The sequence below is a fragment of the Rutilus rutilus genome (genome assembly GCF_951802725.1).
Source record: "Rutilus rutilus genome assembly, chromosome: 2".
NCBI classification, from domain to species: domain Eukaryota; kingdom Metazoa; phylum Chordata; class Actinopteri; order Cypriniformes; family Leuciscidae; genus Rutilus; species Rutilus rutilus.
In genome coordinates this window covers 27,595,415-27,618,807 of record NC_140210.1, presented here as the reverse complement: position 1 = coordinate 27,618,807, position 23,393 = coordinate 27,595,415, and the positions used below count along the sequence as shown (strand labels likewise).

The 23,393-nt window shown below is 37.1% G+C and overlaps 1 protein-coding gene across 14 annotated transcripts in view; it reads left to right on the top strand.

Moving 5' to 3' along the window:
* Nucleotides 1-2,192: 2,192 nt before the first annotated feature.
* The window catches only part of rims1b (regulating synaptic membrane exocytosis 1b), a 92,762-nt gene continuing 71,561 nt past the window's right edge, over nt 2,193-23,393 (top strand). For 12 of the 14 annotated variants that reach the window (XM_084394762.1, XM_084394767.1, XM_084394766.1 and 9 more), the window contains exons 1-2: nt 2,193-2,548; nt 18,259-18,472. In XM_084394762.1, coding sequence (XP_084250888.1) covers nt 2,382-2,548; nt 18,259-18,472 — 381 coding nt within the window. In that variant the 5' untranslated portion in view covers nt 2,193-2,381. Of the gene's footprint in view, nt 2,549-16,251; nt 16,427-18,258; nt 18,473-21,698; nt 21,709-23,393 lie in introns of those variants that run through there. The other 2 variants (XM_084394769.1, XM_084394759.1) reach the window with 2 other exon arrangements.

The following is a 23,393-nucleotide window of genomic DNA, read 5'->3' as shown; positions in this document are numbered from 1 at the left end:
CTTTAACTATGTACTTGCATCAAAATAATAATAATTAATAATAATTGTTATTTATTCAAAAGCACTCTTGCTGCTATTGAGGTGTGATACAGGTAAGGATAGAGACATGTTTGGTGGTATGTGTAGGTTTAAGGGTTGGTTAAGGGGTCAACAGTGTACAGGGCTAAAATAAGGGAACACACGGGAACAGTTTCCCTTGGTAACTTTAAAACAATTATTTGTTTTCTCCTGTTGATGTTTGATTCAATATCCTGTTTAATATAAGTGTTGAGGCAATACAAACTTGTTTTGCACCCAAATTACAGTTATTGCCATTATGCATATGTACTAAATGATTTAAAGACATTTGCAAATAATGAATAGTTTCAAAGTCAGATTGCTGAAGTGTAAGCATTTCATTAAATAATGATCTGCTAATCATTATGTAACATTGAATAAGTTTATTAGTAGCTTAAACATTAACAAACACATTATCTCATATTTCTATCTGTGAATGTGAATATATATTATAATGATCTGTTAAGCATTATGTAACGTTTGTTAATGATTTGTTAATGAAAGTTATTATAAAGTGTTACTGAGCTGTTTTAACTTAAAGCAACTTGCACTGGCATATCTTTAAATATGTCAGTGCATTGTTTTGTCTCCAGATGCACACCATAAAGTTTTTTTGTTTTTTTTTAAGGCATGTTTATAAAAGCTATGTAAATGTCCTAATTGAACCAAGGCGTAATCCTGGCTTAATCTAAACCCTGCTGTGAAACCAGGCCTGGGAGCTTCTAATCTCAATTATTCAAATTGCTGCATCATGTTCAGTTACCACATGTGGATGCATCATGTGAAAGTCAATGCCATGGCATGTGATATCAATGATGTCAAAGGCATTGACTTGCTGTTTTTAAATCTGAGTGCATGTGAAGAACATTCCACAGCTTTGGCAGTCTTTTGGAGCTTGACATGTGGGAACTACGAACTGTCTTTATATATTTAAGGTTACTTTTAAATATGTAGAGGAAAATGATGGAAGACAGCCACCTTAAGAACAGTGTGCATTCATGTCAAAGCTGCAATATATTTGGAAATGAGACTAGAACGTACAATGTATTGAGGCTAATATTTTATTAAGAGAAATAAATGGAAATATTTGCTAATTTAGTTATTATAGCACAACATTGGAAATCATGAAAAGGGCCATATTGCACCACATGGGACAAGAAATCAGCGAGATACAAACATTCGCAGAAATGCACTAAAGTAGCTGAAAGTGTTTTGTGTCACACACATACACGCACAAAATAAACTTTTCAAGTCTGGAGAAATGTGCTATTATAACTTTGTGGACTGAATTCATAGCGGAACAAGTTTGTCCATTGCGTCGTGTGTCGCTGTCCAGGGTTCTGAAAAAAAAGAAAGAAAAAAAACTAGCCTGTTGCACTTACATGTAATCATCAACATTCGTCGAATTAATTAATCATATACATTTTATTATTGTTGTATTTTTCTCTGTGGATTGTTTACTTGCTTTGGTTTCATCTCTGCCATGCATTAATTTTTATTTTATTTTTTAACAGCTATACAGGCCATATAGCCTATATGATAGTTTTCTTTTAAGATGTCTATTTGATTTATGTTATGTGCACATTATACTTTTGCTGATAATTTCATTTCAGATATCCCTCAGTCAGACAAAACTGTCGAATTGATTGTATTTAAGTGGTCCGCGGGAGCGATTCTAAAAATAGCCTGGCGAGAGTGTGCACCTACCTATTACCGTACTACTGCCAGATAGGCTACTCCTAAAAATACATAGATGCGAACGTAGCTGCGTAGTCGAGCAAAAACACGACACACCGATATGAAAAAAGAAACGAGAATGTAACTTTCATATAAATGCTTTTTTGCCAATTTCACAAACGAGTAAGCGTTGAAGATATATACGCGGCCGCGGATCTGCATTTCCATTGACTCTTCTCTCTGAGAGCGACGGGAAAGAGAGAGAGAGATCAGTGGGCGAGAGACGGACTCCGCCTTTGCCATCGCCCAATACCGAGCCCCCGGTTCAGTGAAGGGGGAAATCACAGATCTGCTAGCTAATGCCGGAGTCCCTCTGTTTGCGTCGTCTCCGGGCGTAGAGATGATGGGCTTCCCGTAACTGGAGGTGGAGGGGAGAGGCGGGGGTGGGGGTAGCGAGAAAAGAGGAGGGGTGGGTTAAAAAAAAAACACGAAGAGAAACAAAAGCACAGTTGTGGGTGCCTGAAACCATGCAAGATTTGCACTGTTCTCAAAGAACGCTGCTCTATCCGTGGACCATGTCGTGAGGTGTGGCTCCAGCGCTCGGGATACTGCCAATAGATAGCCTACGCCTGGGAGCAGGGCAAAAGATGTCCGCCTCGGTAGGGCCCCAAAGCGGCCCTCGCCCACCCACCGTGCCGGCTCCCATGCCTGATATGCCGGACTTGAGTCACCTCACGGAGGAGGAAAGGGAAGTCATCATGGCAGTGATGGTTCGGCAAAGGGAAGAAGAGGAGAAGGAACAAGCCATGCTAAAGTAAGTGCTGGACGATTTCCTTTGTGTATCCATCCACAGACGTTTTTGACACTTTCAGTGTTCATTTGAAGCTTAGCTTCATGACCTTTCACTACCCGTCACACCCGTAAACGTGTGATTGTGATTCCCTAAAATCGTATGAAGTGATTTCGCAGCTTAAGAACGCGTTAGGTCTAAGTATCCTGGATAAAAGCATCTGGTTGCAATGGCCTCTGTATATAGAAAGCGGGAGTTAATGCAACAGATGAACTTGGGATAGATTGGTTTTAACAGTCATTGTAGTGTGTGAGTAGAAATTAGCTAGATTTGAGGTCAGGCGAGTTACAGGTGCACCATGGAGAGCAGTCGGAGAGATGGGGCGTGACAGAGAGCGAGGATGAATCATACTTCGCAACTGCGAGCCACCCCACTCCACCCGATGCACCTCCGGGGGCAACACAAGGTGCTCTTCACTCTCAAGCAGTCGCCCAAATATTATTTGATATGGTAGGCTATAACACACAGCGAATGTTATCTTGGAGAACGGCTATTGAATGAGGCTTGCGCGCTGGTCTGTGAAGAAAGAAAGCACGTCTAATGTGAAACACGTTAAACGACAGGAAGCTACAACGTCTGTTTTGTGTCTATTGACAATATATTCAAAGATATCCACTATCTGGACTAGAAATACAGCCTTTCGCAGCTTTACAACCGGGGTGTGGTTCGTGATTGGCTCGCGATTATTTCGCCTGGCTCAGTCGATGCATGTGAGGACGACTTGACTACAAACTAAAAATGTACATTTTTAAGATATAGATTAATGGAAGTGGCGACTGCCGTGTGTCTAAAATACAATTTCTTCTCATGTGACAATCATCTTCCTCTCCTCGGCATGAATGATTTGGAGAATAAGCTGACGTAGAGCGTTATTGTGGCTCTGAGTTGCGTTTCGCGTATTCCCTTACAGTTACTCTTCAGACGGAAATGACGTGATAGAAAATTGAGGCGAGGTTATGTAATTTTTCCTATGACGACTAATCTGCAACGGAAATGGCAATCTATAGCTTTGACCATGCGATGATTGAGTCATAGGCGCCACTACATCACGACTCTCCAGCCACATCTGGAAATGTGTGGCAGTTGTGGTGTTTCTGTGCCTGTGCTGAGAGGAGAAGCATATTTCAAAATCACCGTTTGTCTCATTATCTGTTTACTACTGCACAACAATGACCTCGTGTTTGTCCATACTGTATGTCACTCTCTGTAAGGTGCACAGTGTAGTAAAGGCAGACAGATGTAGAAAATATGGAGAGGCCTACAGATTTACCATAATCTTAATCTTACATGCTTAATGAATCATGTGTGCTTTTTGAAAATGGTTTTCCCTACACTTTTAAGTATTTTTCCATGATATAAGCAACTGCTCTATCAACAACCTACTATAGTCAGATTAAAAATGTATTAAATATAAATAGAAGAATGCTAAATGGAAAGTATGTACACTAAATATTAAGGAGAAATATAAACAAATAGTCTGTTCATATAGGTGATAAGTCATAGCATGCATAGAATTCACTCTGCATTCGAATATGCCTACTTTTTTACTACTGTATATAGTATGCAAAAAGCATGATGCCAAAAGAGTACATGTCCGAAAAACATTTGGCAAAAAGTACCTGGATGACCTATACTGCTGAGATAGGCTACTGGAGTGTGCATTCGATTGACACTTTACCATGATGCCATGGGAGAGAAGTGGCAAATGCCAGTAAAGGGACACAACTGACAGGTCACATGACAAAGCCAACATGGCAGATGAACTTTTTAACATTTTTCAAATATAGTTTCTAGTAGGCGATTTCAGACAGCATTGCTTATAGATGACACAGAGCACACGTATTTTCTCAATTAGGCTTAATTCTTACCACTTAAACACATTGTGCCCATTGATATTTAGAGACATGTGGCTGTGGTAGCAAATAAGGGACCATTCTGTAGTCTCTGTGTTATTTTCCTTCTATTAAATTGGTTAGGTTGACTTGTATGTGCTAGATGAAAGTTAGTATCAGTGTTTTGGCTTATGTTTGTTGTAGTCAGTAGCAGTTGGCCTATTTGATGAAATGCTTGTCTGAGATATTATATTGGTATATTTTTTGATGGGTAACTGTGTTTTATCTCAGTTTAGCTGAGATCAGGCCAGCTGGGGCAGATAAAACCCTGTAATCAAGCTGTTCATACGGTTTCAGGCAGCCTTGAGAACAGGTCAGAGCTAATCATTGAGAAGTGTGTGTGAATGCAACACCTGGTCAGGTCACTGCGTATGTGCCGTCACATACACGATCACACACAGATGCTAGTGTGCTCACATCACATTTGTATAATCATGCAAAGTCAAGATAAAAAAAACAAAAGCTTAATCAAGTTTCAAGCACAACTTAAATGAAAAAACTTGAATGTCACCAGTTGTTATATATGTGACCCTGGACCACAAAACCAGTCACATGTGTCAATTTTCTGAAATTGAGATTTATACATCATCTGAAAGTATATGGCAATAGACAATTGACAATATTTTGCCGAGATACAATTACCGATATTTGAAAATCTGGAATCTGAGGGTGCAAAAAAAAAATAAACATTGAGAAAGCCTTTAAAGTTGTCCATTTATGTTCACGATTGTGCTGCATTCACTCATAAAATATACTAAATATCTTCATGGAACATGATCTTTACTTAATAGCCTAATTATTTTTGGCATAAAATAATAAAATTGATAATTTTGAACCATACAATGTATTGTTGGCTTTTGCCATAAATATACCTGTACGACTTGTGAATGGTTTGTGATCCAGGATCACAAATATAGGATATATAATATTCTATAAATGTTATGTCACTTTTACCTAGAAATACAATTCACTGCAGTTTCCAGTGAAAATGAACACTAGTGCAGAGGTGGACAGTAACGAAGTACATTTACTTGAGTTTAAGGTAGTCATATGCTAGCATGTCAAATGGAGCATCACTGACTGGCTTAAGCCACCTTGATGGCACAACAATGCAACAATAATAAAATGTGTTGACATAAAAAAGGAAATTTACTTTTGATACTTAAGTACTTAAAAGCAAGTACTCCTGTACTTTTAGTATTTAGTACAGTAAGATTGTAAAAATCTGTTTTTAAAACTTTCACTTATAAAGGCATAATATTTTACCAGTAGTATCTATACTTTCACTCAAGTAATGGAGTTGTGTACTTTGTACAAGTGTTTGACTGTTTCTTTGTTCAGAAAAAAAAAAAAGGGTTTAGGATTACTCAAAGGCTAGGATCAAACTGGCTTTCAGTGGTGAGCTACTATAGCTGGGTTTCCTTCCAAACGTGAAACAAATCTTTTCAAAGTTTGCAAAAGCAAAAAAAAAAAAAAGCACAACAAATGTGATTTAGGTGTGTTTCCATCAGTTGTTCGAGTGTATGATGGTGGTATTGGTAACCTAGTAACCAACAGTAAATAAAACACCGTCAGCGGAAACAGACGTTTAGTCACATGGGTTTAATGTTCGCTACGTCAGAATTTATTCAGCAAATGTGTTTCCATCTTCCATTATTCACATTAACTCTTTTTCGCACAAGTCAAAAACCACCTCAAGCGAACATAAAAACTTTTTGCGAATTAAGGTATTTTTTTTCTTAAATTTGTCATTTGCATCACTTGTTTCAGATGTTCTCAGAACTTTTCTTAACGTTCTGGTGAGGTTCTTCTAGTAACATGAATAAATGTTTGTTCAAAATGATCTGATCTTTAATGTATGCACAAATGATAGCACAAAAACTTTATTTATACATCAATCATTGAGCGTTTTTTTTTTTTTTTTTTTTCCTGAAATGTTTTAGTTGGACATTTTTCTAACATTATTTAAATGTTGCTACTTGTTTCAGAATGTTTAGAACATACAAAAGTATCATTCCCATAATGTTTGCAAAATGGAATGTTCCCTTAACATCCGCATTAACATCCAAACTGGATGTTTTAAACATTCGGAGAACTAATTGGGAATGCTAGCAAAACTTTCATATTCATTTTTATAGCTGGGCCTTTGGAAAGGCAGCATGCCTGTCTGAGGATGCAAAACCTGCATATTTCAAGACAATAATTTATTAGATCCCACATAAACAGTAGAAGGTAAGAGGATGTTTAATTCGCATCATTTTAGAAAAATGTCCTATAGCCTTCATTGTTTCTTTTCCAATGTGACTACTAGTGAAAGAGTGGCAGCCATTTTTCCTTCTAGACTTATGAAACAGGTTCAGTTGTTGAGGACAGCCTCTTGCCAGACTGCAATCTCAAAACAGTAGCTTTGTTGCAGAAGAAAAGTCCTTATAAAAAGATAATGTGTCTTACCGAAATCAGTTTGTTGAAAAGATCAGTTTGTTGGATCATCTTTTCTTGTTCCTTTCTTTTTTTCTTAGCATATAAGGAAGGTTTCATGGTTTCTGGGAGGAAAAACGTAGGCATTAAATTATGAATTGAAGCTGAAAATAGCTCACACTTGGAAGTCATTGCTGAAATATTAAAAAATTTAGCTTGTCATGGGCTTCTCTAGATGTTCGCGGTCTATTTTTAACCTGTTTATTTTTTACCTTCCCTCATGAATTCTCACTTACATGTAATTGTGTGAGAGCAAGAGTCGGCTTATAGCATTAAGTCTGTTTGCTTTGAGATGTGAAGAGGTTCATCTGTTCATCTGCATTTTTTTACTGTATTTTTATTGAAGATTTTTCAAGCTTTCAACAATAAGAAAGACGGGGGGAGGAAAAGAAAAATCAATAGAACAGGGGGGATGCATTCTGTTCAGGGGAAAGCATAGTTTTACATATAATCATTGATTGTTTACATTGCAGTACTCAATCCATTTCTTCCAGTATTTTAGAAATAAGTCCTTTTTAAGTCTCAAAATAAAAGTCATTTCTTCCATATTATATATTTCTTTCACAATTTTTATCCATTCTCCAAGCAAGGGGGTGTCCGGCTTATACCAATGCCTTGTACATGCTACACTCAATATATTAACAAGATATATATCTCCTTTCAACACTGAATGTGTAGTGTTTCCCAGATACAATGTATTGAAATTTCTTGATATTTTATAACCTAAAATCTTTTGGATCTCCATCAAAACCATGTTCCAGAAATGTAATATTTTTGGGCAACTCCAGAATACATGAAAATGATCAACATCAATATGCCCACATATCCTCCAGCATAATTGTGGTGTAGATAATTGTTTACTTTTAATTTTGGGGGTAATGAAATAACGCACTAAATTTTTCCATGCAAACTCTTTCCATCTCTGTGAATAGGTAATCATCTGCTCTTTTTTAACACTAAAACTGCTCTGATTAAGCACTGAATTGACTGGTTAATAATTGCAACAACCGGTTAGTAGCCATTTCATGTTTGCACATAAGTGTTAAGGTCATTTGACCCTCCTTTGAGACACCTAGTTAGTGGATGATTGATCATGATTCAGTACTGTTATCGGCTGTAGTTCACGGTCTTGAAGGTGTCTTGTAATAGCTATCATTAAATTCTGGGAATATGCCTATAAAAACAGGGCATTCTCGTACATGATGTAAAAAGAGTAAAAGTGTCTGAGAAAAAAAGGGAGAGAAAAGTTGCTTTTTTAGCACTCAACAACATGAAAGTTTAATGAACAAGCATTCTCCATGGGTTGCCCGGGAATAGTGTGTGTGTGTGTGTGTGTGTGTGTCTGACCAGTCAGAGAAATCCCCAGTTTACAGTTTACCACAGTAATGCTCACCAATACAATCACAAATGGCATTACATCAATGCATCAGTGAAGGTGCTGCATATAAAGACCTATATACATGGCTATACCTACACATACGGTATATTTGAAGAATAGTTTTAAAACCACTCAACTCAAAAAAAAAAAAAAAAAAAAAAATTCAGAAAAGGAAACCGGAAGTCTTGTCAGTGAATATCGAAAAATAAAGGTAGAGAGTGAGTGAGAGAGAATAAGAGAGTAGGCATAGAGTCCATTACAAAAGGCACTAAAGGCACTTAGCAGTCTATAAATACATAAAACTTTCCAACAGCAACAAACACAATCAACAAACAAGATAAAAGATGCTGCCGTTATATTAATTCCAGGCCTTTCTTAAAGGAATCATACATGCAATAAAATGATTTCTTATATGAGACGACTGGATATAGTTGACTTTTATCATCATGAATTGCTGCCAACTGAGACAGTTTCAGAGGTAGTTAATGGATTTTCCTATTTTGCATCAAGTGTATAGTAGTTACTAAATTTCGTTAGCCTCATAGCATAATTGCCTAAGTCATTTAAAAAAATATATGGGGTAGGCAATTATGCTATGAGGCTAACGATTTGTACATTTTCTAAAGAGAATGTGACAGGTGCTTTGCCATTTTCCAAGTTGTTTACTATACAGGCATTCTATTTTTCTGGAACTTGCACCCACATGTAATACTTTATAATATATAATAACTTTATAATAATACTATAATCTAAAAGTTTGAAAATTATAGCATGCTGTTTGCCTTATGATTAATAGAACAGGGGTGCGTTCTCCGAAACTACCTTAACGCTACATCGTTCTTAAGTTGTACCTTAAGAAGTACCTTATCGTTAATACGTGGTTTCCGAAACCTTCTTAGTTAAGTATACCTTCTGTAAGTCATGCGTTCGTAAGGTTGGTCTGGAGCGCTCTTAGCTATACCTTATCGCTGCTGACGGTTCATACCGCTAGTGGCCACCACTACGCAAAAAGCTTTTTTACATCGCAGTTTAATTACACATAGAAAATTTTATATGAACATTTAATATAAAATCTGATTTAGCATTAAAATTACATTTTTACTTTACTTTAAAATTTTACACATAAAATACTTAAGTTGTTATAGCCTACACCCAGTGTATGGAAGTGTTTTCATTAATAAAGTTTCCATACACTAGTGGTTGTTAGCTTTTTTAATTACTATCCTAAGGCACATCAGCTGGCGAATCATTTGACAGAAAAGGCTTAGGAGTCTATATAAAGAAAGATGAGTTTACACAAACTTTATAGCTATGGCAGCAAGACAGCGAGTACTTGTTTTAAATCAAAGACAGCGCCGTCCGCGGAGCCAGTTAGTGTATGTCAACTACATGGCTGGTGGATAATCAGCATACGTTGTGGAGAACATTAACACACTTATGGCCGTGAGGGTTTGGGATTGCACACTTGCTAAATTATAAACACATAGGCCTACTCATATTTATTTCTGCATGTACATATTTCAATGAGCCCCGATAAATGCAGTTTGTACTATTTCTAAAACGCTTCTTTATAAAGAACATTGTTTTCTCAATACTTTACCTATACCGCTGTGAAGGAAAGAGCGCACAATCGATCATCGAGGCATCGATTTCAACCTATTCAGCGCCTCCACCATGGACAGCACCTGCTAAGGTCGAACTTAAGAAGGTTTACCTTAAGCAACATCCTAAGGTATAGTTCGGAGAACACACGTAGGAAATGTATACCTGTAGTTAAGGTGTACCTTTTGAGTCTTCGTAGCGCGCTAAGAGACAACGTTATCGGAGAACGCACCCCAGGTGTGTTTTTGATAAAGTGCCAAATCATGGGAGTAAATGAGCAAGAGAAAAAAGTGGGAGCAATTTTTCATCAGCTGTGCAGAGTACAAATTTTGTTACTGTACTTAAAAGTGAATTTTTATGTTAAAATACATTCTTTTAACCCAGTTTATTGTTCATTGACGACTATTATTAGTATGCAATTTATGAGTTTATCTCCACCAAAAGTGTAAACATTGAGCACCACAGGCACCATCAAAACAGTGAGAGGGGTTACTCAGATCTGTCAGTCTCTTTCCAGCTCAACCAATAGACTTATTGTCACAAGTCATCTTGTTTTGTGTTCGGAGAAGAGGATTCCCTACCTCCTTTGATTCTGCCTGAATCCGAGTCGCCTTCATCAGACCCGTTGGCCCCTCCCAGCCTCCCTCTCCCACCTCCTCTCCAAACTGTTACAATGGATTTAATGTGTTCTGTCAGTCCCTGTGTTTCTCTTCAGTGTCCTCTCCAGTCATCGTTGTCTCCCATCAGCCCCTCAGTGGCTATACCTCGGGACTGCTGTGAGCCACCTCCTCCTGGGCACTGCTGGAAAGGGTTTAAAAATGCAGAAGATGCTCTAGAAAACGTGCAGGAGCTAAAGAACAGAACAGGCAGTTTAACTGCTCGAGACAAACAAGGGACTCATATGAAAAAAAGTCATGGATCATCCATATGATGAAACAATGTTAAGAATCAATGAAGCGTATGTAAACTATTAAACTGAGTCAACTATTATTTTCTCTTTTTAATAATAATTAACATTAAGTAGATTCTGCAAGGTTTATGTAAACCTCTGACTACAAGGTGTGTGAGTCAATTCTTACATATGCTCAATCGGTTACAGTGTGCGATTATTACATTTCTTTTACTTTTGATACTTTTTAATATCAGTTACTTTTTTTTCTCATGAGCTACTTCATCTTTTACTTGAGCCAGTTTCTGTAAATGTATACTTTTTATTTGATATTAATATTTACTTAAGTATGACTATTGGATACTTTATACAACATTGTTTTCTGTAACCATTGGCCATGGTGACTTCAGCTTCTCCTTCATTATAACTACTTTTTTTTTCTTCTATTGCTTCCTCTCTTTTCATGGATAAGAATAGATGTTAACTTATGAGCTGATTGAACGATCGATACTTGTCTTTCTTTCCGCTCCTCTGTATCTAGTTTCAAATGGATGTATAATGGTGGGTGAAAATATAGATTTTACTTTTATGAATGAACTTCTCTGATATTTATACACAGTTATAATGAATTTCACAACATGTGAAGTGCAAGTCTGCAGTGCATAATTTTAACCAGGCTATATTGGAAGAAACATTCTTTTTTTAGTTTTGTGTAACTACTGATCATTCTACAAATTGTATTTTCCATCTGTAAACTCACTGAAAGCGTAAATGGGTGGGAAGTCCTCTTGGGGTTGAGTCATGTTTGTTTGGCTATTTTTCTGTGTGTATGTGGGTTCTGAGTGCTGATCCAACTGGACACTTTCAATTAATTTGTGAAAAATAGAGGGAAAAAAAGAGACATCCAGGCGAGGCGGCAGCCGGGAATCAGCCAGCGAGACGGAAAATAGTCCTTTTTCTCTGCTCTCCTCCCTTTTCCACCCTGTCCTTCTTCTTCTCTCTCTCTCTCTCTCCCTCTCCCAATCTATTCATCCAACTGTCCATCCTTCATTGCTGTCTTGCTCACACCTACCCTTCTGATGTAATCGACGGGTGATAATTACTAGCAGGCCATGTCTGAGAAAAAGAGAGAGAGAAATTCTGATGTCTGAGGGGCATTTTAAGGCTATGCATGGGTCTTGAAAACTAGAGCAATGAGGAGCTGTACGCAGATAGAGGGGATTTTCCTTATTCAGGCTTATACAATTTCCTCAGCCTTTGTCTTTTAATTCAACAATATCACACACACAAGTGATCATTTTCACACTAGGTAGTTTGACAATGGTTTTAATATTGCGTAAGTTATATTTTAGACACAATAATTAGTGCGTCAGTTTTTGGTCCTCCAGCAAAAAAATGGTTCCAAACAAAGTCAATCCTTTGTGCATCTGAGACTTAACACATTATTTGCCTTCCTGAATGAATCTGTGTTTTTGATGTCATTTGGGTGAATGATTTAGTGAGTATCTCAGAAAGCCACTTGTTTTGTTCTTGAATGAATTTGTGGCCGAATTCAGAAGAACATACTACTCTTACTTTTTTTTTTTTTTTTTTTACAGAAATAGTTTTTCTAGAGTTTTTTTCTAGAGTTTTTTTCTAGAGTTTTTATAATTTCGCTTCTGTGTTAATTCAGTCAGTGTTTTTGAATGATGTGTTTCAGTGAATGATTCATTGACTCACTCTTAAAGACAGTCATTTGTTTTGTTCCTGAATGAGTCTGTGGAGTTAATGATTCAATTACTCACTCATAAAGAGTGGTGTAGCAATATAACCTGCAAAAAGTATCAGTGATAAATCCCCACCCTTAATGCAGAGGGGTGTGTTTTCCGTACAGCGACGTAACTCGCTGGTTCACTACCATAGTACGATGCATCGTTGAAGAAATCAACTAGCTAGTCACGACTGGTTCCCGAAACCGCACTGTCGCAAATTTGTCGTTCAACCACATTGGTTAATGATGTCACGCACGTGGTGGAGTAATAACTTCTTTTAATGAATCTGTTTGAGATTTATCAAATTAATGATAAATTCTTTGCTATAAATTACGGACATGGCATCTGAGGACTAATTCTCATTTTTCTCAGTTATTGTGCTTTATTTCCAGATTAAATCATAAGCTTGTTCTTACGTACTAGAGCACGTGTGCACATGCGCACAGTCTGTCAGGAGCCTGTAAAACAGACAAGTGGAATGATACAAACAATTAAAGTCTCAGGTCTGTTGCTGGACTGTATTATAGCACTCTTGTAATGCTGCTCAGCCAATCAAATTTGAGGATCAGAATTAAAGGTTCTATAAATATTCTCTGATGAAGTCGTTAAATCTGATCAAGTTGGGACATTTGCATTTGCGTCTCTTACTTTCTTGGCAGAATGAGGTCATCCCGTGTTATCCAGTCCCACAGGGAATTTTCTGACTAGTAGAAGGAAAGCTCAAAGTTCTCAGGTTTCCTGATATCTTAATATATATATATATATATATATATATAGTCTTTTTGAGTCTCTAAAACATCTCCTTTTATGGTATGCTCCTAGGATTTAGCACAGTTAAGTTACAAGTTTACAAAGTTCCAAGTATACCTCACAGTGAATCAGAGGCGTGGAGTTAAGAAACTATTTTGGGAAGGTGTAGAAAGACCAAAGTTCAACCCTCAGATCTAACCTCAGTCTGTTCCAACAAAAATGTATTGATGTTTTTTCTACTGTGGTCCAATGACCAGCCAAGTACTCTATATTAGTGAATCAGTGGATCTAGATTTAGCTTCAGTATCGGCAACCTTTCTAACTTGTGGCACATCACAGAAACACAGAACAATTCAGGATGTAATTTAAACCTAAAAATGTAATTGTACATTTCTATTAAGCTTTCTAATGGTTACAGTTGAGTTTCTTGTCCAGTGTGAGATCATGTTAAACAAAACTGCTCAACTAGAAGAGATTTCAGGATTAAAGTAGTAGTAGAGTAGTTAATCTAAAAAATTGTATTATCATTATTTACTCACCATCATGTTGTTTCAAACTTACGAATTTCTTTCTTTCCTGTAACACAAAAGGTGTTTTTTTATTTTTTTTAAAGAATATATCCTGGCCATGATTTTTATATTATGAAAGTGAATGAGGACAGGGGCTGTCAAGGTCCAAAATGACAAAAACGCATGATCAAAGTAGTCCAATAACTTTGAATGATGAGCAGACTGAAATTTAACTTGTTATTCACTGAAACTTTTGATTTCTATCCTAACTCTCTTTGGAGTGTTCTTGAGACAAGTAGCAACGTCTGATTTGTGAACGAGTCAGAATTCCGAGTCAGGGGCCTCATGTATCAATCTTGCGTACGCACAAAAACTTTGCGTACGCCAGCTTTCACGCTCACGGTCGGATGTACTAACAGTGAAATTAACGCGAGAATGTGCGTTCCTCCACGCCAATTTCATGTCTGGCGTACGTACATTTCTCATTGCTTTTGTCCGTTGGCGAATCTTACAGGCAATGAAGTGAAGTTGCAAACATTACGCAACGAATTTTTCTACAAGTCTATCACACCACCAACCGTGGGAAGCATTGCTATTAATTTGCAATTTATTAAATAATTGACATATATTGTCACACGAGCATATATATATATATATATATTGTCACATATATGCAAATTGATACAACGCTTAGTCTATAAATAAAATAAAATATAAAATAAAATAATATTAATAAAAATATTAAATATTAATTAATATAATATTATATAGCCTATAATAATATATAAAATATATAATATAATATATAATATAATATATATATATAATATAATATATAATAATATATATATATATATATAATAAATATATATATATAAAATAATATATAATAGTAATAATAATACCGCATTGACGGCATCAGCCAAACTCTCCCGTCCATATTTTTTCCTTTTGTTATTAATTCCGGAGGACAAAGTTCCAAATAAAATATTTTTTCTCGTTTCTACCTCCGATAGTAGCACCTCCAATTCACTTTCTGTAAAGTTTCGTTTCTTGCCGCTTGCTTTAGCCATTTTCTTACTGCTTTCTTTTGCCAAAGTGGACTCATTACCATATTTAAATTGATTTAATTAAGGGAGGAGACTGGGTGGGGCGTTGTGCTCGTGCATGTGCACTCAATTTTACGTTAATTGGGATGTACAAAGAGAATATGCGTGGGATCCTTCGTACGCAGAGATTCATACATCTACATAAATTCAACGCAAGTCTTTGTACATGAGGCCCCAGATCTTTTCAGTGGGTTGATGGATCCAGTTCACAAAACCGGTTTTAAAGATTTTTTTATGAACTGATCTAGTTCTCGATTTCAACTCACTGTCTCGATTATCTACTCTCAGTGATTAAAAAAATCTCTAGAGGGGAAAATAATCAGTGTTTCTCACACAAAACACCTCACTTTCACCCCACCCCACACTTTCAACACAAATTTGACACATACACACACATTACCTTAAGCATCTTTAAAAGCATCCTTAAGTTTTTTGTCATTCAAATTTGTCTCAATGGTGATTCTCATGATTGGTACTCTTATCATTTAGTGACTGTATCACTGTCAAAGAAAATTGTTATGAAATGTTTTGGTTTATTTATTTGAATAAGCATAAATTAAGGCAGTGCAAACAAAAAGGATATGACAGATTCAGTCCTCATTGACTTTTATTTTATGGAAATGATTGGCCAGCATATTCTTCAACATTTCACCATATAGGCCTATTCTACAGAAGAAAGTCACACGGGCTTGAAACGACATGTATCACGGCGAGTAAATAATGAGGGTTTTTGAAAGTTGTAGAGCTGGTTTATTTGTGTTCCCATGATCCCTGGAGACCTGGTCCCTTGCTATACCATGACAGTTGTTCCCAGTTGAGAGCACTGACCCGAAAGCAGCCTCAACTCTCTCAGACTCGTTCTCTGAGGTTAGACTTTACCAGTCAATATCTAGCTCTTGTGAACTTAAAGAAGTTTATCCATTTGCCTAATAGTGCTTGTCTTACTTCCCTAAATAATGACTTCATGTTTATAATCTTCATTCTTCTGGAAAACCATACACATTTTTCATGCTTGTCTTGTCATCTTATTTAGAAGATTTGTTCGCCAACGTAATTCAATATGTGTATATAATGCACTTGAAATGTCCATAAATCTCCTTAAGCATATCCACACATAACCTTAAAGAGGTCACTTTTCTTTTCTTTGATTCTCCTGCCAATGATTCATCCTTGTCGCCACGCCTTCGACTTCCCACGTAACGGTTTCATCCTGACTGCGTAATATAGCATCACAAGCCAAGACTCCCCAAAGTCACAACCTCCATCCAGATACCTGGGACTGCAGTCTGCTGTCTGATTCTAGAAGGGAAGCTGCAAATGTGGGCAAGCAAGAGAGAATGCTAGCATTTTCAGCCATGGAGACCAGAAGTTGTGGGAAGTGTGCGTTTGTTAGAGAGTTTCACTGGATTCTGGAGTCGATATTTTGTGCAGGTTTGGGATTTTGAGACGAAATTGCGGATCATGGCTGTTCGCCACAAACAGAGGTGATGCTTTGCACTTGCTTTTGCGTTTTTTTTATTTCGTGAAGAATAATTTTTACTGCAGTGTAAGCCTATGTACATTTTCAAATGACAAACGTTGTTGAACGAAACAGTGAGCTCTTGGTTAGAAGGTGAAGATGAACTTTTCGGTTACCTGTCAGCCTATAGTGTTGGAGGCAACTTTTACAGAAAAATGCGTGCAATGAATTCACAATTTACAATGAGCTGTGTCTTTTTTCAGGGGAATCATTTCAAATGGCTTAATGTCTTTACCGTGGTTATTAGATCTGCTAACCACTTGCTATAAGATAACTGTTATGCTAATGTGCTGTTCCTTTGAGAAATGTTTCTGGAATGAAGCCCCATCTTTTTTAAGCAGACAGCAGCGCCTCATTGGCAATTTATTAACAGTTTAATTTCATTCCAGTGAAGGGAGAATACAAACAAAGTGGAGTTAGGTTACAATTCAGATTGTAATTCTGGTTTTACAGACTGATACGCTCTATATGACACATTTCGGATATAATATGATGTTGTACATGTGCTAAATACTGTCCATCACCCAGATAGCTCATGTACGTCGCCAAGATGTCTTTTCAATGCGTATTCAGTGCATTTTTGTAATCTGAAATACTACAATACAGCAATGTTTACCTGTTGGGTTTTTGGAATATTTATTGCAAAACGTATGTCCATGGATCCCTGGAAGTACTTGAAGGTACTGCTAGGGGTCTAAGAAGAAGATATACAGTATAAAATGTGTTTTTTAAATCTTCATGAAATTTCTAACTGTAAGACAAACAAATGATCTGATATTCAGTAAATTCCACATTAAATGTTACTTGATGTTTTATATTGGGGGTTGGCTGAGGTTCTATTGTAGTAGGCTATATTTATTAGGGCTGGGACAACACAACTCTCGATTTGGTACTATCACGATACTTGGGTGCCGATACGATATGTATTGCGATTTTTTTGAAGAATTGCAATTCTACAAGTATTGCGATTCAATATTGCAATGTATTGCAATTTTTTTAACACTAGACCATCAGGAAAAGTTCAATCATACACTTATACAGACTGTACATGATGTATAAGATGAGTCATATTTACAAAAACAAATCATCACATCCTTCTTACTTTTATTGTAGAAGCATCATACAGTACTACATTCTCTTTAATAAATGATTCGATAACAAATACATTTTTTAACAGTCACTTGTGTTATTTTAAGCACCAAGTTTCTATCAAAAGCTGATTTTGATCGCCATTGTAGACATCAGTGTTCATATTTGAACTTTAAACTTTTATCCAAGTACTTTAATTTGAACTATTGCTTGTGAAGCTGTTTCATGACAACTCTCTCCGGGTCAGCGGCAGCGCCAAACACAGCTTTGAATGGTGCGATATGATTTTGTCAAGATTTTTTCTCCCAGCCCATATACTTATATACCATTTATTCATATTTTGTAATAGATTTTTATATTTTCAGGTTCATTTTGATTTGAAGTTTTAGTAATTTTGTGCATTTGTCTTTTTTTGTCTATAGCTTTAATTACTTTTTTATTTACTTTTAATAATTTTAGTGCCTCATCCTAAACTTATTTATTTCACTCTGCTGCCAAGGCAACATTTCTAATTTTGGCTTAAGTTTTTCATATAATATTAAATTACCAATATATATATATATATATATATATTTTTTACATTTCATTAGTTTTATTTGTAGTTAACAAATAGCAATGCTGGTTGTTTTTTTAACAATACATTCAAACTAACAAACACTGCACTTTTCCCTCTCTATCTTTCCCCCCATCGTATTTTCTGTCTGTCAGGACACTGCACCAGCAGTTTGAGAGTTATAAGGAGCAGGTGAAGAAGATTGGAGCAGAAACGAAACGACAGCAGGCTGTCCATAAAGATGATGCACCTACCTGTGGCATCTGTCGTAAAACCAAGTTTGCAGATGGCTGTGGGCATCTGTGTTCCTACTGCCAGACCAAGTTCTGCGCCCGCTGCGGGGGAAGAGTGTCGTTGCGTTCGAATAATGTAAGGACCCTTTTATTGCTTGTTTTTCCTCATCCTCCATGTTGTCTTTCTCACTGTGGAGTCACTTCCATTGACTCATCATTTACCATTTGAATATTTAATTTGTTTTATAATGCTTGCTTTAATCTTTTACTGTTTGTAACTACATATCAGTTGTTTGGTTGATTCTCTTCTGAGGAATTTACTGAATCTGTATAAATCATAGAACTTAGAGGGATTGGCAAGTCCAAATTCAGAATACAAACAGTTAATCTCAGTTTCTCCTATCCAATCAAGTCTACAGATTTAAACTGCAAAATCCAAACCACCCACAGCTCCTCTGAGCTTTATAAAGACTCCGTTCTTTGAGTGAAATCTTCATTGACTTTGCTAAGCACCAGCAGGGTAAGGTGGGACCGTTTCCAGCAGCACAACATGCGAGGGTCTATTTTAAGAGCTCATCCTTGCCTGCTGTCTCTAAAGACACCATCCCTCCTCTAGAGTGACTTACCTGAGATTGGACTCATCTCACTGGGCATGCTGAGGAACAATCTGCCTTAGTTCCGTCCTGCCCAGCTGGGTGAGGTCCCCTACTGTCCCTACCCAAAGTTTTCAATAAGGAATCGTAACAGTGGGACTCTGAAAGCAGTGTTCTGTGGATACTGATAATATGACAAAGTATTTTAAAGCAGCTCAACCTTATAATGCTGTTTATATTAATGATGCACAGTATACTGCCACCATTTTAATAACTGGCCAGTATTGGCAATTTTAAGATGAAATTGGATGTTTAGATTTAGATCATTGTCTAGCAATAAATTGTAGTGTTAGTTTGTCCAAAAATGAACATTCTTTCATCAATTACAAGACGTTGGAGTTTTTTCCTCTTTTCCACCTCGCTTTTAAATCGCTTATGAATGCCTTTCAGCTTTAGCGAATTATCGGCAATTCGGTGGTGGCAATTGCTTGAATGGTCGGTTCATTATTATTTTTAATGAAAAACAACAACAAAACTGTACAATGAGAAAATATTGCCAAACAGGCGCTTTTACGTTTCGCTTTGAAACCAAATCTTCCGCCATCGTCTTGTCAGCTGGCCTAACACTCGTCACGTGATAAAATAAATCTGACGCGTGCTGCTGATCTGTGCTGCGACTCTTGTTTGGCTCACACTGAATTGACGCATTCAGTTTTTAATTGTAGTGTCTGTTCTCTAACTGAACTAAATTATTTTTATTACTATAAAAAATATAAACGGCAAAGGTGGGCAGTGCCGCTGTGGGCAAGTGATGTAATCGGTGTGTGACTGAACACCGTGTACACCACTAACACTGACTACACTGACTATCGCAGCAAGACTAGTGTGTGTAAAAAACAGAGTGGTGAAAAAAAAGTAGTGTATGTGCAGGTGTATGATAGTGTTTTTAAGCGTGTTTCTTTATCCAGTAAAGGGTTTCTTGATCACTCAGTCAGACCCACTTTTATGCTAATCAGTCATATCCTCTTCTGAAAATTATTTTATTCCTTCTGATAATTCTCACAGTAAAGATCAGTTTGTTACAAATTCACCCAGCTAGCACCCATGATCAATCAATACCTTTGAAAGGCCAGGACTGCAATAGAGCACACCCTTCACATGCTGTTCTTGTGTTTCCCTGTTGGGGGCATTACAGGTACAAAATCATGTAACCTCAATCATCCAAAGGATTTGCTGCAGACCTCCCAAATCAAACACAATTTGTATAACAAATATGATGCACAGACACAGATTCAGTGAGGCCTCACAGTTATGGACAAGCATCCTGTGAGGTTGCTTGGACCCCTCATCTGTGTTTTGTGACATTCTCATTTTATTGTGAGTTGAAAACATGTCTAGAGGTGTCAGTGTTCTGTTCTCACATTTCATCTTTAGCATACAGCCATACATGACCATTGTTGGACATGTCTGCCGTTATGTATAGAAAAACACATCTGATCACACAGATAACATTTCAAGTTCAATATGTCAATGGCAGTGTTACAGTTCAGTATGTCAGCGTTACATGTATTACTATTACAAGCATTAAAACATTTTTGAATGCCCTTGACACTCTCAATGACTATTTTGACGCACAAGAGAAAACTGGGTTGCTTCACTAACACTTTCCCACCTCCTTTCCCCTCTACCCACTCTTCCTTCCCTCCCTCCATTTCTTTTTCACACACTCTCTCTTTCCATTTCTCACCATTTATTTTCAATTTTAATTTCACACTTTTTCTCTTCCACCTCCAACCCCCCTCTACCTCTGTTTGCTTGTCTTTCACTCTCTGCTTCCTGGACTGCATGACTCAAGGAGGACAAAGTGGTTAGAGTTTTTCTTTTCTTTTTGTTGTGTGCTCTACTAATGTGATTTGAGGGAAGTGTTACGTCTGAATGTGCACAATCACTGGACTGAATGGACTAATGCCATTTATGTTGCTAATATAAGTAGTTGTGTATGTATGTGTGTGTGAGTGTGTGTGGTTTGAATCTTTTCCCACATGCAAAACCTTCAGTGAAAAAGTGAGTTCATACAAAAAAATATCCCATTAAATTTACGGTAAAAAAAGGCAGCTGTGGTTGCCAGAAATTCACTATAAGAGATACTGTGACAATGCTTCAGGTGTTATGCTCTGGCATTTATGTGCTCAACTTATAAGCATATATTTCATTTATTTATATAATGTAAATATAACCACTTGAGCTACCAAAATCTGCTTTTAACTTACTGATAAGCACCTTAATAATTCAGGTGGCATATAATAGAAAGCCACGATAAATCATTGTAAGTGACATGTCCATAAAACTTGGCCAATACTCATATATACATGGTTCACAGGGTCATACTCACAAAGACAAAAGACCATCAGGGTAACTCAGATATGCAATAAATATTAACTAAATTACTGAAAAGGTAACACATTAGGAAACAACCTAAGAAACCTAAATAAACAAACCTTTTTAAATAAATGTAATCATATGTCATGAATGTACATCTGGGAATGTCTTTTAACTGTATTTCACTGTAAATTGCACGATAATTCATAGTTTTTAGTTGCAAAAAACAGCATTGAACTTTACTGGCATTGTCACCTTATTGAACCTCTGTTGTTGATTTATGTTGCAAAAAAATTCTGTTGATTCTTTTTCTGCTATATTGAGCACAAACAAAATTTGACTAATGTTGCGCCATTATTTGTCTTCTATTCATGCAAAGTGTCTCATAGGGAAAGACAGGGTAAGACATTCTGAGTATTGTAGATTCTGCATGGGCCACCAATTATTTCCTCATGAGAGCCAGCTAATAGGATACAAGCATGTGTTGGCTGAACCCCATCCCCCTCCCTTCCTTGTTGCTACCGCCAGGGATGCCGAAGTAGTTGCCACAGCAAGGGGGTTAGGGGAATAGGGTATTTGGATTGGTCGGAATATTGATGTCTCACAACTGGTTGCTCTTTAGTCAAATGGGTTTAACTTAAACACTACGTAAGTTGTGCTCTACATGATTCTCAGTAGAGACATGATTCCAAACATGGAATGGACTCCCTTTCACTTAAAGTGCTACCAGTGATGAGAGAATGCTTATCTGTGCATGTTCACTGCACCTGCTTGTGCCCTGGGACTGCAATAGGCATGCCACGGGGTGAAAGTTCAAGGTCAAAATTCAGGGCCGATATGGTAATGTCATATTCGCAACTCACTTTGTTAGTATTTATGAAAGCACTCAGAGAGAAATACTTACCCTGCACTCCAGTGGGCACTTGTGACTTGTGTGTTTTTGTGCTATTATGTGTGTAATGTGTTGTCTGTCAGGTGTCTTTGTTTATTACTGTGTTTGTGCTTGTCGTAACTTTGTGAATGACTAGTATTGGTGTTGAATTTATGCTGCTGAAATAAAAATATCCTTCCTTTCTTGTTTTTGTTTTCTTAGCATATAATACTGAACATCATGTGCTTAGTTCTAATTAATCATGTTGTTAAAGAGCTCAACTTTAAGCTGTATACTGTGGATGTCTCCAACAGCGTTGACGCTTATCTCAAAGCATACCTTGTTTTTTCACATACATTTAGCGTGTGCTTACTGCCCAACGTGTAGCCTTTGAAAGTATTCTTCATTTGACATCATGCCTGATCCCAGGCGGCTGACACATTTGAAAGTTTTATCTTTGTCCAGTGTCTGTGCTACTTCTCTCCAGAAGTTAGGGCTGAACAATTATTCAAATTAAAACTTAAATCGCATAATCAAATCGCAAAGGCTGTGATTTAATTGAACAAACATACAGTATGCTACATGTTTCAGAGTGAAGTGTGGCACTGTGTTCATTTTCACATGAGAAGCTCATGATCCGGTGTTTTCAGTGTCTAAGAGAAGTTCTGTTCACAGTAACTGTTGCTCAACACAAACTCTTCACTGCTTATGCTCTGGGTTTGAGTCGCTCAAATGTGCATTTCACGAGTTTGTGTGCCCATATAATCTGAGCGTACATGCTAAAAAGTTTTGGCTTGCTGTCCACTATGAAGGGGCCTGGTAGTATTTTCTACTTAAGCTCAGATTTCCCCCCCAAAATTGAAAACTATAATTTGGACAACAAGCAGTATTTACCTAATCAAAATGCTTATAACTATTTAAGTGAAATTGGCATGTGTAATTAGGCTCAATGGTCCAGAAGGCCCACTTAAAACTGGGGAAGAAAGTTAAATAGGAAGGAATGTTAGCGCAGCTCCTGCTGGAGTTATGGTGGGACACTGCAGCGGCAGTATCGAGTTAAGCGGGGCACTGCAGTGGTAGTATCGTGCTCCTACTGGAGCTGTATTTGGACTGGAGGTTTGTCACTGAGGTTGAAGAGTTTCCCGAAACTGAATCCACAACATGGAGCCTAGAAATTATAAAACGTGATACTCACCATCACCAGTGTCGCAGAA